Source organism: Notechis scutatus, chromosome 10 (assembly GCF_049901735.1).
Source record: "Notechis scutatus isolate UNSWTSFEM ecotype Mainland chromosome 10, rNotScu1.2, whole genome shotgun sequence".
NCBI lineage: Eukaryota > Metazoa > Chordata > Lepidosauria > Squamata > Elapidae > Notechis > Notechis scutatus.
This window is the reverse complement of record NC_142018.1, coordinates 20,825,344-20,839,690: the sequence shown is the minus strand read 5'-3', so window position 1 is coordinate 20,839,690 and position 14,347 is coordinate 20,825,344. Positions and strand designations below refer to the sequence as shown.

The 14,347-nt window shown below is 42.2% G+C and overlaps 1 protein-coding gene across 6 annotated transcripts in view; it reads right to left on the bottom strand.

Moving 5' to 3' along the window:
* The window catches only part of ATP11C (ATPase phospholipid transporting 11C (ATP11C blood group)), a 66,044-nt gene that overhangs the window by 33,066 nt on the left and 18,631 nt on the right, over positions 1–14,347 (bottom strand). For all 6 annotated transcript variants that reach the window (XR_015750672.1, XM_087971909.1, XM_087971905.1 and 3 more), the window contains exons 2-10: positions 9,148–9,267; positions 7,539–7,628; positions 5,477–5,557; positions 5,132–5,239; positions 4,485–4,613; positions 2,288–2,391; positions 2,048–2,098; positions 838–902; positions 528–609 (exon numbers count right to left, since the gene is read on the bottom strand). Coding sequence is in view for 5 of the 6 variants with exons in the window: in XM_087971909.1 (XP_087828035.1) it covers positions 528–609; positions 838–902; positions 2,048–2,098; positions 2,288–2,391; positions 4,485–4,613; positions 5,132–5,239; positions 5,477–5,557; positions 7,539–7,628; positions 9,148–9,267 (830 nt within the window). In the remaining variant the exon portion in view is untranslated. The remainder of the gene's footprint in view (positions 1–527; positions 610–837; positions 903–2,047; positions 2,099–2,287; positions 2,392–4,484; positions 4,614–5,131; positions 5,240–5,476; positions 5,558–7,538; positions 7,629–9,147; positions 9,268–14,347) is intronic.

The following is a 14,347-nucleotide window of genomic DNA, read 5'->3' as shown; positions in this document are numbered from 1 at the left end:
CTCAGCCAATCAGCTATGGGTGTGGTTTGATGGGAGTGGCATTCTGTAGGCACAGCTTGGCGTGGCTTGGCGAGCGTAGCAGGGGAAGGATCCTGCAAACTGCCCATTCCCTCCCCACCCCACTAACCGGCTTTCTACCTCCGTTCTCCTGTGCAGGGCAACCAAAGAAGACCCAGCCAATCAGCTGGGACTCAATGGGAGGCAGAGAAGAGATGGGGTTGGTGGGGCCAGTCAGAGGTGGGATTGGCCGGTTCTCCGAAATTTCCACGACCGGTTTTCCACAACCTGTCCGAACCGGCTGAATACCACCTCTGGTTGAAAGGATCCAACTTCAGGAATTACAGGACCCCTGGCCTAAGTCGCTAGGCCATCTCTAAATATTAATCCCCTCCTGAAGGTCTGAGGAGGGCATAGAAGAGACGACAATGTTTTGTACACAACCCAGACTCAAATAAACATCTCTTTTGTTTTGCTTTAAACCAATGTTTATAAAGACAAAGAATGAGGGAGAGATACATTCAGCTTACTTTTCAACTGCAGAGCGTTTCTGAGTCTTCCCTTGGTAGTTCAATGCCATCTTGGTTTCCATCCCAGTATATACAGCGACTCCTGCAAAACAAGAGAGAGAAGCTCCTGAACCATTAAAGATCTAGAAAGGAAAAGAAAAAGAGAGAGAGAGGGGGGTGGGGAGAGAGGGAGAGAGAAAGAGGCAGCAATGTGGTTAGGCACAATGATCTATCTTCAACATGCCTACTCCAAAAGAAATCCCAGACATGCCCAGGATCGTGACTCTCGAGGAAATCAATGGATGCGAAAGAAAAGCAGGAAAATGCTCACCGTAAATCTTTGGGGTGGTTTTCAATTTTGCTCCTTTCAGCAAAAGGTTCTCGGGACCCAATGGTCTAAAAACGAAAATGGAGGATCAGATCATTGGTAAGAAGAGAAGCAACTGTTGAATCACTGAATTCATTTAGCAGAGATGATTAAACTTCTTTGATTACAGGAGGAGAAAAAAAACACACAATTGCATTTGTTTTTAGTTGGAAACCGCTTCTGGACTTTGTGCTTGAGGTGTAAAAAAAAATATGAAAATGTACTGATTAGATAACATTTGTAGTTATAGAAAGAGCCAGTTTATATTACTTTGCAAAAGTAAAAAGTTGAGGTTTGATGCTATTATTCTATTGCACCAAAGGGAGTCAAAAGTCCGTGCCTTCTCCTTCTCCCTCTCCCTCTCCCCTCTCCCTCCCTCCCTCTCTCTCTCTCTCTCTCTCTCCCTCCCTCCCTCCCTCTCTCTCTCTTTCTTTCTTTCCCCTTTGCCCTACACTTTCCCTTTCTCTTCTCCTTCTTTTACTTTCGCACTATTTTCTTTTCTATTTGGGAGAATTTTATATTATGAACTAATAAAGGATGGGAAGCAAATGGAAAATTCCGACGGCCAACCATTGGTGGAAGAAGAAAAAATCCACAACTATTTAGAACATCACATAGCTACAAAGTCCATTACGACAACTCAGTATACGGGGAATGTGTAAAATTAATAGGTGGGGGAGAGAAATCAGAGGCAGGGATTACAGGACTACTTCAAAAATTTGGATGACAGCTAAGATCATGGCATCCAAAAGTGACAGTCTGTATCTCACAGCTGATATCTAAGGGATCTTCTTGATTTCACAGCTGATATCTAAGGGATCATCTGGATTTCTCCACCCTCAATGTGATAACCCTTGATATTAAAAAGAAGCTGTGCCAGGCTTTGAAATAGAGCAGATCGGAAAACATATCTTATCAGAAATATTAGAACTTTAGGGATATAGGCTAAAATAACACACTATTAGAAGCCCAACAATGTTGCACTTATACCAAAGAGAATCAAGGTGAAGCCGCTTTGAGTTTCTTCCTTACCCTCCCGTTTTCCCAGATTAGGTTCGTGTTTCCCCATCCTTGCCACACATACTATACCTTCTTCCAGGCCTTTTCCATACTCCACTATAGCTAATTATTTTACAAGATGTTAAATCCCAATCCATCAAGCGAAGAAACCCACCTGGCTAATGGCTCTGGTTCATCACTGTAGATGTTAATTCTGCCCACAAACCTGTTGGGACATGCATAGAGAAGGATGTTGATGTAGTACTGTCAATGTCTCATTTTCATACGGGGGTTACAGCAGTTTAAATTTAAAGGAAGGAAGTGAGGAGTGGAGAAGCAGGCTTGGTAAAGAAATAAAGACTATCAATCCGTTGGGCTTTCCACAAAAAGAGAAGGCCTCCACATCAAAATTCACCTGTACAAATCTGGCTGGGGTTGTTCACATTCTACAGTGGCAACCAAACTGTTCATGGCTTCAATTGTATTCATCTTGGCTGTATCTTGCACAGCGTAGTGAGTCTAGAAAAGCGAAGACACACAAAACTGAAGAACCACCAGCAGCCAACCAACTCCTGCTAATTTTAAATCCATAATTTGAACCATCGTTGAGTGGTATTCATTTGTATTTTGTCAGCTGCTTCGGGTTTTTAAGATTACAGCTGTATGACCATTTTACTGGATTTCTTTTTTTACAAAAATGTGCAAATAAAAACTACCTTAAACTAATAATCAGGCAAAAAGACAAAGAGTAAAAAGAGAGATAGAAAAGGAGGTGCAGAAAGATATAAAGTAAAAGGAAAACTTGATTATTCTCTTCCTCTTTCTATTTCTCTTTTTTCCTTTGTCTTTCTTCCTGCTTTCTCGTCTCTTTAGAGTAAAAGAAGAGACGATTTTTAATGATCCACCCAAGAAATGCAGGCGTTAATTTTATGCAGCAATGAGTGAACAAACTTTATGATGGGAATCAAACCATTCCATGATTAATGTCAAAACTTCTTGGCTGTTCATTAGACGCTCAGTTCCACTCTGATTTTTAGGCATTTACAAGGAACACAGGAACTACAAAAAAAAAAAAGGTAGGAGAAAGCAAGGCCCATCTTCTAGTATCACTTTTATTTCCATGAATGTCTCTGAGTTCACCCTGTCTCTTACATATCTCTAGTGAGCAGCTGTAGACCTCACTGCTCTGTTTGGAAGGATGCCCAGAAGAGAAAACTAAGGACATCTAGGTGGATTAGAGGGTTGGATGGTTTGTGAGAATGGCCTTGGGGGATGGGGAGGGAAGAGCCACAAAGTAGGCCATGATCAAATAAGAGGCAGCTGAGCCCATAGAAGTAATGGAGCATGGCAAACATCTTACAAGGGGTGCGTCTTAGTTTCTTGAGTTGTAAAGACAGAGGAGAGCTTCAGATTTGCAAATTCTGTTACTGCAACCTTACAATAAAGTGGAATTAGTTCATCTGGGCATGCTTCCTGTCTGGACTATCTCACAAAGCTGATATCAGGTATATTGGGAGCAACCTCCCCCTTTGCTTCTAAGATATGACTATTTGGCAACCAGCTCTGCCCTCACCGCAGCGGCCATTTTAGACAAGCTTCTCCATGTCAACCATTTTGTGAAACTCTCCGTATCCATAAATCGATAAATGTGTCTACTAGGCACCATCCCTCCCCTCATAGCTTGGGCTAAACCTCGTAGGGACAATCCTCCAAGATAAACCAGATGCTTATACCATCCTTCATTTTGACTCTATATCTGGGGGCCCAACTCATTTCAGGACTGAATAATTGCCTTGCTAACTGATCGTGGGAGACATCTCAAATTTCTTTTTAAAAAGGACTCAAGAACTTGAAGCTGAGATGGTCAGGATTGTCCGAGACTGAGGTTTCAGAATGATGTTGGAAAAGGAGGTTTCACACCTTGCAGGTAATCAGGAAACGTCTTTAAGAAGGTAACACAGGATTTAAAAGTTCCTCTTTTGTGTGTGTTTGTGTGTGTATGTAGGAGTTCCTATTTCCAGAAACTGCTCAGGAGTTATAAATCAATTCTGTCAGCAAGATCTCTAGCGGCAATCCATCTTCATAAACTGAACTCTCACCAATGTATCCCATGCTCATTATTTTGACATTTTCCTCCTTTTCAGTTGAATGAGACATATTTCTCTTGCCAGAAAAATTGGGAAATGATAAAAAAAAAAAGTGGGGAATGATAAATCACATATGAGGAAGGAAATATTTTTTACAAATGAGGGTTGAGCTCAAAGATCCTACCCAGCTACAATTACACCTATGATGGAAATACTTTTTCTTAAAAACAAAACTTTTTTTTTTAAAGCATTTTATACCCAATCTTTTCTGCATATTTGGATCTGTTTTGTTTTCTAAGATACCTGCAGGAAGCAAATTCATTGGAAATCAGCATAAGAGAAGTTCATTCAGGTGTTTATTCTGGATAGAACAATCAACTGTGTGTAGAAAGGATGGATGTCGCAGTTAAGAAACCAGCTCTAGAAACCAGGAGACTCTGAAGAGTTCTAGCAGGAGACAAGGGCGAGCCACCTCCAGATCTCTTGCCAAAAAAAACGCAACGGCAGGTTCACTTGTCCACTTACCTTGTGATTTGATTCTCCATCTAGACTGGCAGTCGTGACGTAGCAGGTCCCTTCCTTGTTACTTGAGGCCAGTAAAACTAGATCACAAGGAAAAGTGTCATCTGCTAGCACTTCTACTATGTCGCCAACCTTCAAAGCCAAAACAGGGAGTTGTAATTTTTGTAACAACAGTCTGTTCATCAGTCTCTCTGTCAGTCAGTCTCTCAGCCTCTCTGCCTCTGTGCCTGTCTGTCTGTCTGTCCTTCTCTTTATCAATCTATAAATCTACCAATCTACCAATCTACCAATCTATCTATCAATCTATCCATCATCTATCCATCATCCATCCATCCATCAATCAATCAATCTATCCATTATCTATCTATCTATCTATCTATCTATCTATCTATCTATCATCTATCTATCTATCTATCCATCCATCCATCCATCCATCAATCTATCTATCCCTCATCTATCCCCCATCCATCCATCCATCCATCCATCCATCCAAACAGTCTGTCTGCCTGTCTATCTTGGCAACTTGAAGGTGTGTGGGCTTCAACTCCCAGAACTGCTGGCAAGAAATCTCTGGGAACCGAAGCCCACGCATCTTAAAACAGTATTATTATTATTCAGTACCAAGGAGAAACTTAGCCCCTTCCTGTTACCTTAATCTTTTCACACTCCTTCTTCACACTGTCTCCGTTTTCAATCACAAAAACTGCGCTTTTGTTGACTTCCTTGTCCGCTCTGTGCCGCAGCCAGTCCTCATATCCCTGAAGAAGCAAGCAGGTGGAATATACAGACCAGAAAAATTCAATCTCAGAATGGAAGGGACAGAAGAAATGGGCTCCACATGTTTTAAAAACAGCCTTCCAGAGGCATATCCCTTTCTCTCTAGCTACAGGAGCTCCCAACTGTAGCAAGATAAACTTGGAATATCAAGAAAGTGGGTTCAGAAGGAGTGGATAGAAACCATCCTCTGTTTGCTGGGGATAAGGAGCAAGACTTACCTGTTTAATAGCTGTAATAATAATCACAAAGAAGAGAGGAAGGCCACTGGTCACTGGGCTGGTTGGTGTGTCCACTATCACCTAAGCAAAGACGCAGAAAAGCTACAGGATGGACCATTTTAAAGGCAACAGTTATTCCTGGATATCCTCAGGGGTGGGCTTCAAAAATTTTAGCAACAGGTTCTCAGCCCGGTTGCTGGGTGGGCGTGGCCATGATGGCATGGCCTAGTCAGCCTCCTGCACCACGGTGGGGCGAGTGGAGTTTTTGCCCTCCCGGGGCTCCAAAGGCTTTCCTCTAGCCTCCAGGAGGACAAAAACAGCCTCCCCAGGTTCCAGAGGCTCTCTGGAAGTTGGAAATGGGCCCATTTCTGGACTTCCCAAACCTCTGTGCATACCCTGCACTTACCTGCATCCAAAACAGGCCACCTGGCAAATCCCGGGAAGGACAGTGTGGGGTGGGCAGACCCAGCCAGGAGTGGGATGTGGGGGTACTCCAAACTGCACAGAATCTTAGCTAGGGCCTCTCCCGATCACCTGTGAACCCCCAGCAGCCCAGCCCTGATTATCCTTCTAAATTGGGTGCCAACTGATGGAAGCATTTCTCCAACAAGGGAAGAGGTGATCCAAAGTCAAAAAGAGCTTTCCCAAGCATGTTACAATGCAGGGGTCGCCAACCTTTTGGACCTCAGGGACCACCAAACTCATAATTTTAAATCCTGAGGACCACTAGTACGAATTTTGACTGATGGTGGCTTGCTGACATTGGTGGGAAAGTCGGTCCCATATTCCAGAGCTGCAGTAGTCACAGGACTGGCCCTTTGGTCATCCCGGAGCAGCTGCTCCTCCACCTGGGTGCACCAGCCTACCATGGACTGGAGGAGCTGCTCCGGGATGACCAAAAAGGCCAGTCCTGGGACTCCTGCAGCTCTGGAATATGGGATCAACTTTCCCACCAACGTCAGCAAGCCACCCCAGGGCGGATTTCCCTCCCCGCCGTTGGTCTTACCTTCCAGTTCTAACTCGTGTGGCTCTAGTCAAGGTAAGGTTTGCGCTTGGCTGAAGGGTGGGGGCCAGCGGGTGGGTGGGCCATGTGGGCGGTGCAGCCTTGTGTCCCCGCCCAGCCTGGATTAATTGCTTTGGGGGGTGCTTTGGGGGGGACATTTCTCTGTGGACCACCAGTGGTCCCCAGACCACCGGTTGGTGACCACTGTTATATAATGTGTTCTTATTTGCTTGTTGGAAGACCATCAGGAATTTGTGATGGTCTTCCAGAGTGATTTTGCTGAAGAATCTGCCAGTTGAAGGCATCTTGGGAAGCATCCATCCCAGATCATTTAAGAGTCAAAAGATCCCTTTTTGGCCCCAAATTTTCATGTGGGAACACCATTTCTTAACGATTTGCCCTAAAAGCACCCGGCCTGCCCCAACACAATTATGCCAGAGGGTTGATCAAAATCAAATCATTGACGGAAAGATTATGCAAATAGCCACGCGTCTCTTCTGGCATGGTTTCTACCACAGGTTAATACATTCTAGATTAAGCTACCTGTCATGGAAAACATGAGAAATCCACACCCAGAACTTGATTTATCTCAAGTTATGTAAGATTCCTTCACTTGTTTCAAAGCCTTCCAGGCATCGGGGAAGACGCCAGGTGATACCATGGCAACCTATAAGGAAATAGCAGAAACTCTATTTCTTTGGGGTGCAGCGAGAAGAGAAATGGTGTCAGGTCGCCTGCTTGGGCAGGGGTTTGGACCAGATCAGAGGTCTCCAACCTTGGCAATTTTAAGACTGTGGACTTCAACTCCCAGAATTCCTCAGCCAGCTTGAATTCTGGGAGTTGAAGTCCACAAATCTTAAAGTTGCCATGGTTGGAGACCCCTGGACTAGATGACCTACAAGGTCTCTTCCAACTCTGTTAACAGAATCTAAACCCAGAACTGAGGACAAAAAATAAAGGTCACTGTTTTTTAAAATAATAATAATAAGAAGAAGAAGAAGAAGAAAAGCAACCCAAACCATATCTGTTGGTGCTCTCCTTCTTTTAAAGTAGTCTTACCTGGACAAGGAAAATGACAAGAAAGTAGAAATTGGCAATTCTTCGGAACTGTTCAAACAGATTCTTGGGAAGAAAATTCCAGACTGTATACTGCAAGGCAGAAACAAGATGGGATTACATCTTAATACCACAAAAGGGCAGATTTTACAGAACTCTTCTGGAATTGCTGAGCTCCAGATGTGTGGGGGGTTTTTTTAAACAAATTTTTTTAAAAGCATTCTTGATTTCTTTGAGAATGTATCCATCAACCCTACGAATTCTGTTAATTTAGACTATTACCAGCCCACCAGGGAAAAAATACCATTTTCAAAATGACTTTGAAAAAGTAAAAAGTAGGAATGCAAACCTTAATGAATGTATATGCTCTAAATTTAATATTTAATATGAATTTAACATGCTGCAAAATTTTTGGCCCAAAAGAAAATCAGGAAGTGTGATGGGGTGAACTATTTGATTTGTTTATAGATTTTTAACCTCAGCTTCCTCAAAAAAGACAATTCTATGGAAGTGCCGCATTAAAATGGAAAAGTAACTCAATAAAATACCTCAGGGTATAAAGCTTGGAAGAAAATTAACTAACCCAATGTTTATTAAACACACAAATGGACATAAATACAAATACACATATATACAAATACACATACATATATAGAGTTGACCTTTCCTGAAATAAAATTAAAAGTCAGCAGTTACACTGAAAACTAGCCTAAAAAAAGATTGCAAAAAGCAGGTTTCTACTAACTGTGGAAGACAAGATTGTCCAAGCTGGTCCTTTTCTAAATCGGAAAACTTTGCAGACTTTTGGGAAGTCTGGATACTGTCTCAGTTCTACAGCTGGGTTCAGCCAAAATTTAATCTGGCTGTTTGGAGGCCAACCTATTGTTTGAATGCAGCTGGCTTGGTCTCAACCATTCAAATAAGTAGAAAGGGGAGATATTTATTAATTGTACGAGTTATTCTCTAGCTTGTGCTAACTAAGCCACATTTTAGCGTATTATGCGACCCCAGATTTTGTACTGTTTGGAATTAAAATCAGAAAACAATAGGGTTAGGTTCACTAATCAAGTTGAGACTCTAAACCAGGGGTGTCCAATCTTGGCAACCCTAAGACATGTGGACTTCAGCTCCCAGAAGTCCTCAGCCAGCCATGCTGAGGAATAGTTGGCTAAGGCTGCATGAGTTGAGGTCTACAAGTTTTAAAAGTTGCCGAAGTTGGACAACCTTGCTCTAAACCAGGGGTGTCCAACCTTGGCAACTTTAAGACTTGTGGACTTCAACTCTCAGAATTAGCTTAGCTGGCTGGAGAATTCTGGGAGTTGAAGTCCACAAATCTTAAAGTTGCCAAGGTTGGACATCCCTGCTCTAAACTCTTTGATACTGGAATTGCAAAACCAACAAGTGTGAAGATCTGAGGACCATCCCCATATCTTAAGTCAGACTACAGCTTCCATCATTCCCAACCAGCATGGGCTATAACCTGGGAAACCCTGGAAGGCAACCTGTTGTGGAAGGACTTTCTAATCTTAATATAAGGAGGCATTGCATGGATCACCCTCGAGCTGGCCATGGCGCAGAAGGATCCAACCAATCAAGTTCCATCAATCCATACCTTGGAGGAGACAATTTGATTGGAGCAGAACTTTTGGGGCACATAAGCTTCAATATGAGGTACCAAGTGGTGGCCAACCACTATAGTCCGAGTCCCAAATCGCTTTTCTTCCCCAGCGAACTAAAAAACAAGAAAAAAGACCCAATGAAGTTGGCAATGATCCATATGTTTGTGTGTGTTAATGTTCTTCGAATTGGATCTTCCACAAGTGCAGATTTATGCGTGAAAGTTCCTTACCAATTAATAAAGGCAGTGATTTCTGGCAATGCCCTAATTAAATCATGACCCTCGAGCCAAGCTTCAAAAGAATCCAAAAGATTTATTAGGAGCAACATGTCAGTATTATCCCACTTGAAACCAACTCTAACACATGTGATTTATGGTCACCTGTGACCCCGTTTCCCCCCTCCCCTTTGGGGGTGTTATACATCAGATTCTCCAACAAAGCTTGTTCACAGGCTGGGTGTCATCAATCACACTCTCCAATGAAGGATTTTCAGGGGCAGAAGATCTGATAGCCTAGGCTACAATCTTTATAAGATAAGCATGGAATGTGTTTCCGGTTTCCCCCACCCTCTCCTTATGGCAACTCAGAAACAGGCATGCTTTACGAGTTGACAGGCAGCTTTCTCCAATTGGTGCTGTCATATTGTGCAGAGGGAACAAATCCCACATTTGTCAGCTAAGATGTGTAAGCCAAGAATGGACAGCCACATCAATGCACTGACAGAACACCACATTGGAAGCATCTGGTTTAAGCAGCAGCTGTTGAGCATGCCGTTCACATTGATTTCTGGGAAAATGTCCAACCGTTCGCACATCTGAGGAAAAGCAGCCTCTCCAATCTTGAGATATCCAGCAGAAGCTCCTCTCCCTCCCAAACAGCACTAATTCTGAATTATTTTCATTCTTTTAAAGCAGTGTCTAGAATTTCTAGGCATTGGATGATTTTGGTCTTTGTTATTATGCAGTTTTCCTGTTGCAACATTTGTGCGATAGGTAGTAATTACAGGTTTTCCTCAACAGCAGAAAACCTTGTGCCAAAAATTGGCGGTGTTTCTCTCCCGTTTTCAGTTCTAACCGAGCCATCCCACCCATTTTTTTTTCTTTTTTTCTGTTTTAAAAAAAGAAATGTGTATCCTGCCTTTCCATCCAACTGGAATCCACAGGGCAGCAAAGAACAACATCAAACAAAGAATTAGCACAGTAAATGTTTTGAAAATACAAAACACAAAAATAAAAACATTCCCACACAGAGCTTCCAAACTGCAGAGGTAACAAAATGAAAGAGGTCAGTAGAATTCCCCAATCTCTGAAAACTGAATTATGTATGCATTTCGCTGATCTGGAAAACATCCGGTGGGAAAAGATGGCCCTATTCATCTCTTGTCCCTCCTGTTTAGATGCTAGATGGAAATTCAAAAGAACAATCTGGAAGCAAAGGCAACCCACTACCACATTGTTGTCAAGAAAACAACATAAACATGGGAACCGACAAGTGTTATTCAACCGGATGGCATAACTGGTTTAGTTATGACTTCCAGCATGAACAGGAATGCTGGTCAGAAGTGAAAGGACAACAGTTCATTTGATAAACTACCAATTTCTGAAGAACTCGGATTTAAAGATCCAGAGAACATCCATCTTAATTATCATAATACCACCCCACAGCAGACCCGAAAGAACAAATGGACAATTCTGGACTTTTCTAGATCAAATCGAAATCCCCCCAGAAGCCTGCCTGAATCCCAACAAGGCTGCCCAGAAGACCCAACTCTACCACCAACATAACAGACTCCAATCTCATGACAATATTTGCTGTACATCAGAAGCATCTTCACCAAAACCATCTTCCCCAGCATTATACGCAAGCACCTTCTCCCCCAGAAGCTTTCTAACCATTCTGGAGGCATCTCTAGTTAAGTTCTGCAGAAGTTCCTCAGTGCCAAACCCATTTTGAACAGGAGATGTTCCACAACAAAAAAACAAACAAACCAATTTTCTTCTGCAACATGCCCTAACACATAGCCATCAAGGCATGTTGTAGAGAAGGCATGTGGGTTTGAAGCTGTACAGCTCAAAAATTGCCCCAGAATCACATTTGGTTTCAGAGATTCAAACTTTCCTAGTTGCGGAAAAGTTTCCACGTGGTAGGTTTAGGTTTTAAAGTGCCAGGAAAGGAGGGAGGGAAGGGGAGAGAGGGAGAGAGAGAGAGAGAGAGAGAGAGAGAGAGAGAGAGAGAGAGAGAGAGAGACCTACTGTTGTTGATTCATACTCCATCTTTATCCAGTTCGTAATGGAAAACGGAAAAGGACTCAGATAAAAAGGCAGAAACTTTGCAGTAAAGTTTTTTTCTCTCCCTTCTCTCCTATGACCTAGATAGTCTCTCTGGTTTCAGATTGGCTAAAGCTCCAGAATATTTTTGTGACTTAAGCATACACTCTCAAATGCTTCTCTGGAAAAAGCTGTTTGGAACCGTTAAAAAAAAAAGTCTAAGAATATGCCCTTCCTCTTTTGGCTTTGGTGAGGGAAGGATTCGTGGAAGTGATAAAATTATAGCGGGGTTGCCGGGAAGGTGGAAGGAAAGCCATCGCGCCAACAGCTCTCCAGGGCATCCTGAACAGGAAGATGTATGTCAACACAAAACCCTGGACATTTTGTGTGAGGCGAGGTCAGATTTCCTCATGGTTCTGTCAGTGGACATTCTTGTTCCTTCCAACCCGTCTTTTTAAAAAAACTGTGTGAATATTAAATTCTTTGAAGAGCCTTCCAAGATATTTCCATGTGGGATGGAAACACACAAACACACACACACACACTCACACAGATTTCCAGATTGCCAATTTTCATCTCTAGAATAGAAACTGTATTTTAGTGTATCCATCTATCCTTTTCTTTCACTTTTCTTTCTTTACCTTTCTTTTTCTTTCTATTTTTCCTTCCTTCCTTCCTTCCTTCCTTCCTTCCTTCCTTCCTTCCTTCCTTCCTTCCTTCCTTCCTTCCTTCCCTCCCTCCCTCCCCCCTCCCTCCCTATCATCTATCTCTCCATCCACCCACCAGGATGTTGGATGCCCAAACACCATAAAATCGAGGGCGACAAACTTTTTGAACTCCAAACTTGGATTCACACACCCTTGGCTTGCTTTAATCACCCTTGGCTTGCTTTAATCACAGTTTGTTCAAAGCTAAGCTTCAAATCAATGGGCTGCACCTGATGCTGGTAGGATCTGGGCTACTTACTAAGCCAAACCGTAGTCTGCTTGGTTTATGTGTAGTTTGCTAACTGTATCTAACACAATTTAAGCCATGATTTAAGGCTCAGCGTGAGGTCTGAATTCAGGCATTTGTGACTGCCAGTAAACCCAGAGAAGCAAACATTGGTTTACTAAAACACATCAATTCCATCTCTGACTTATTATATTCCAAAGTCTCTATCAGAATTACAGTTAAGATTATGAAGGTGATCGCTGACTAATATGACACAAATATAATATGAGATCAGATATTTCCCTTCCTCCGTTTAATAAGTAGCCCCCAAATTTTGGGCTCCAGTTCCCATAAGCCACAACAGCCTGACCAGAGCAGACAAAACCACAGTCTGAAACACCCAAGGGAACTACATAGCCCATCTTACGTTAGGAGTACCAAGTCCCCCCCATTGGCCAGTGCATCAACCCATCCCCTTGTACCGATTCACACGCCATTTAATTCATCTATCCCACCCTAATTATTGTCGTCCGCCTTTCAACCGTTCCAAAGATGGCAAGGCGGCTTACATACAATACAAAACAGAAACAATGCTTGTTAAAAACAATCTCAATGACTTTGATCTCAGCGCCCACCACTTCTGGTGGTTTGGGCTCCATGGAAGGTTCTAGAACAGCAATGGGGGAACCTTTGCTCTGGGGCACTCAGAGCCCACAAAGCTGGTCCAGCAGCAGCCAAGGTGGAGAGATGCTATTCCTGGGGAGGCGTTCCCATGACAACCAGCCAGCCCAGGACTGGCAGTTGGCTGTGGAATTCCAGCATCCAGCATGAGAGAAAAAAAACAAACTGGAAATGACCGTAGGAAACTGTTTTTGTTTTTGTTTTAAATTAAAAGATACAGGGACACATTTGTGCTGAGTTCAGTTTAATTCAAATTTGTAACACATACAAATCAGCTTGGTATATATATTGAGCCAATGAGGCTTTTAATAAGCTTCCTTCTCAGAGGGAGATTGCTAAAGAGCAAGTTGCAAAAAAATATATCCTGACAAAGAAAAATAATTTCCAACCCAGCATGGCTATTTTAAAGATCAGCAAAAATTCAGAATTCAGTTTGTCCTTTCTTTTCTTTTGAAAGCAGTGGCTTTTTAAATCGGGACAAAGTTGTCCTTTGGTTCTTACTACTTTCAATATTTTCAGGCTGAAAGCTTTTTCAATACTTAATCTGAATTTACCGAAGCAAGTTATTGGAACAGACTTCATAGGAATAGTTGTTTGTGGTGCTCTCTGAGCTCGGACATCTCGTTACCCAGCTAGGTGACAACATCAGTTCGAGTTGAGGTTTGCTTATTGTTTATATATAGTAACCTGCCCTGACAGTTTTGGCAAGGGGTGAAGATTAATGTATGGTTTACCGCTTGTTTGTTTGTCTGGAGTTTTTTATCTCTGCTAATCTGGGCATTGGGTGTTGAGCCATCTCAATCATTTGGAATAGAGAAATATGAATTTTCAAAATACCTCTGCCTTTAACTCCATACTGTAGTGTGTGATTGTAAACGAAAGTCCAAAATTAAAAACAAGGCAAACTGAAATCATTCCCATAGATCTGTAACTAAGTTACTTGAGGGGGTAGAAGGGGTGGGGAATAAGTTATTTAGGAAAAAAAGGACATTTTTGTTTGAAAAACATCCCTTGGAAGAAGCTAATCTCTTCTAATTAAAATAGACAATGAAATGAACACATGACTTTCTCCTATGCATGTTTACACACCCAGCATATTTATTTTAACTCTTGAAAATATTATCTGAAGAAAAAAACCATCCTTTTTTGCATTAAATTAATTCTTAAAAATAAAAATTGACGGGGAAACAACACAGAAAACGTATTTTTCATACTAAGAGTACACTTTGAACCTCAAGGAAAGTCTAATTTACTGACAGCACGTTTGCATAATATAAAGATCTATTGTTACAGGCAGAACTCAGGACTCAAG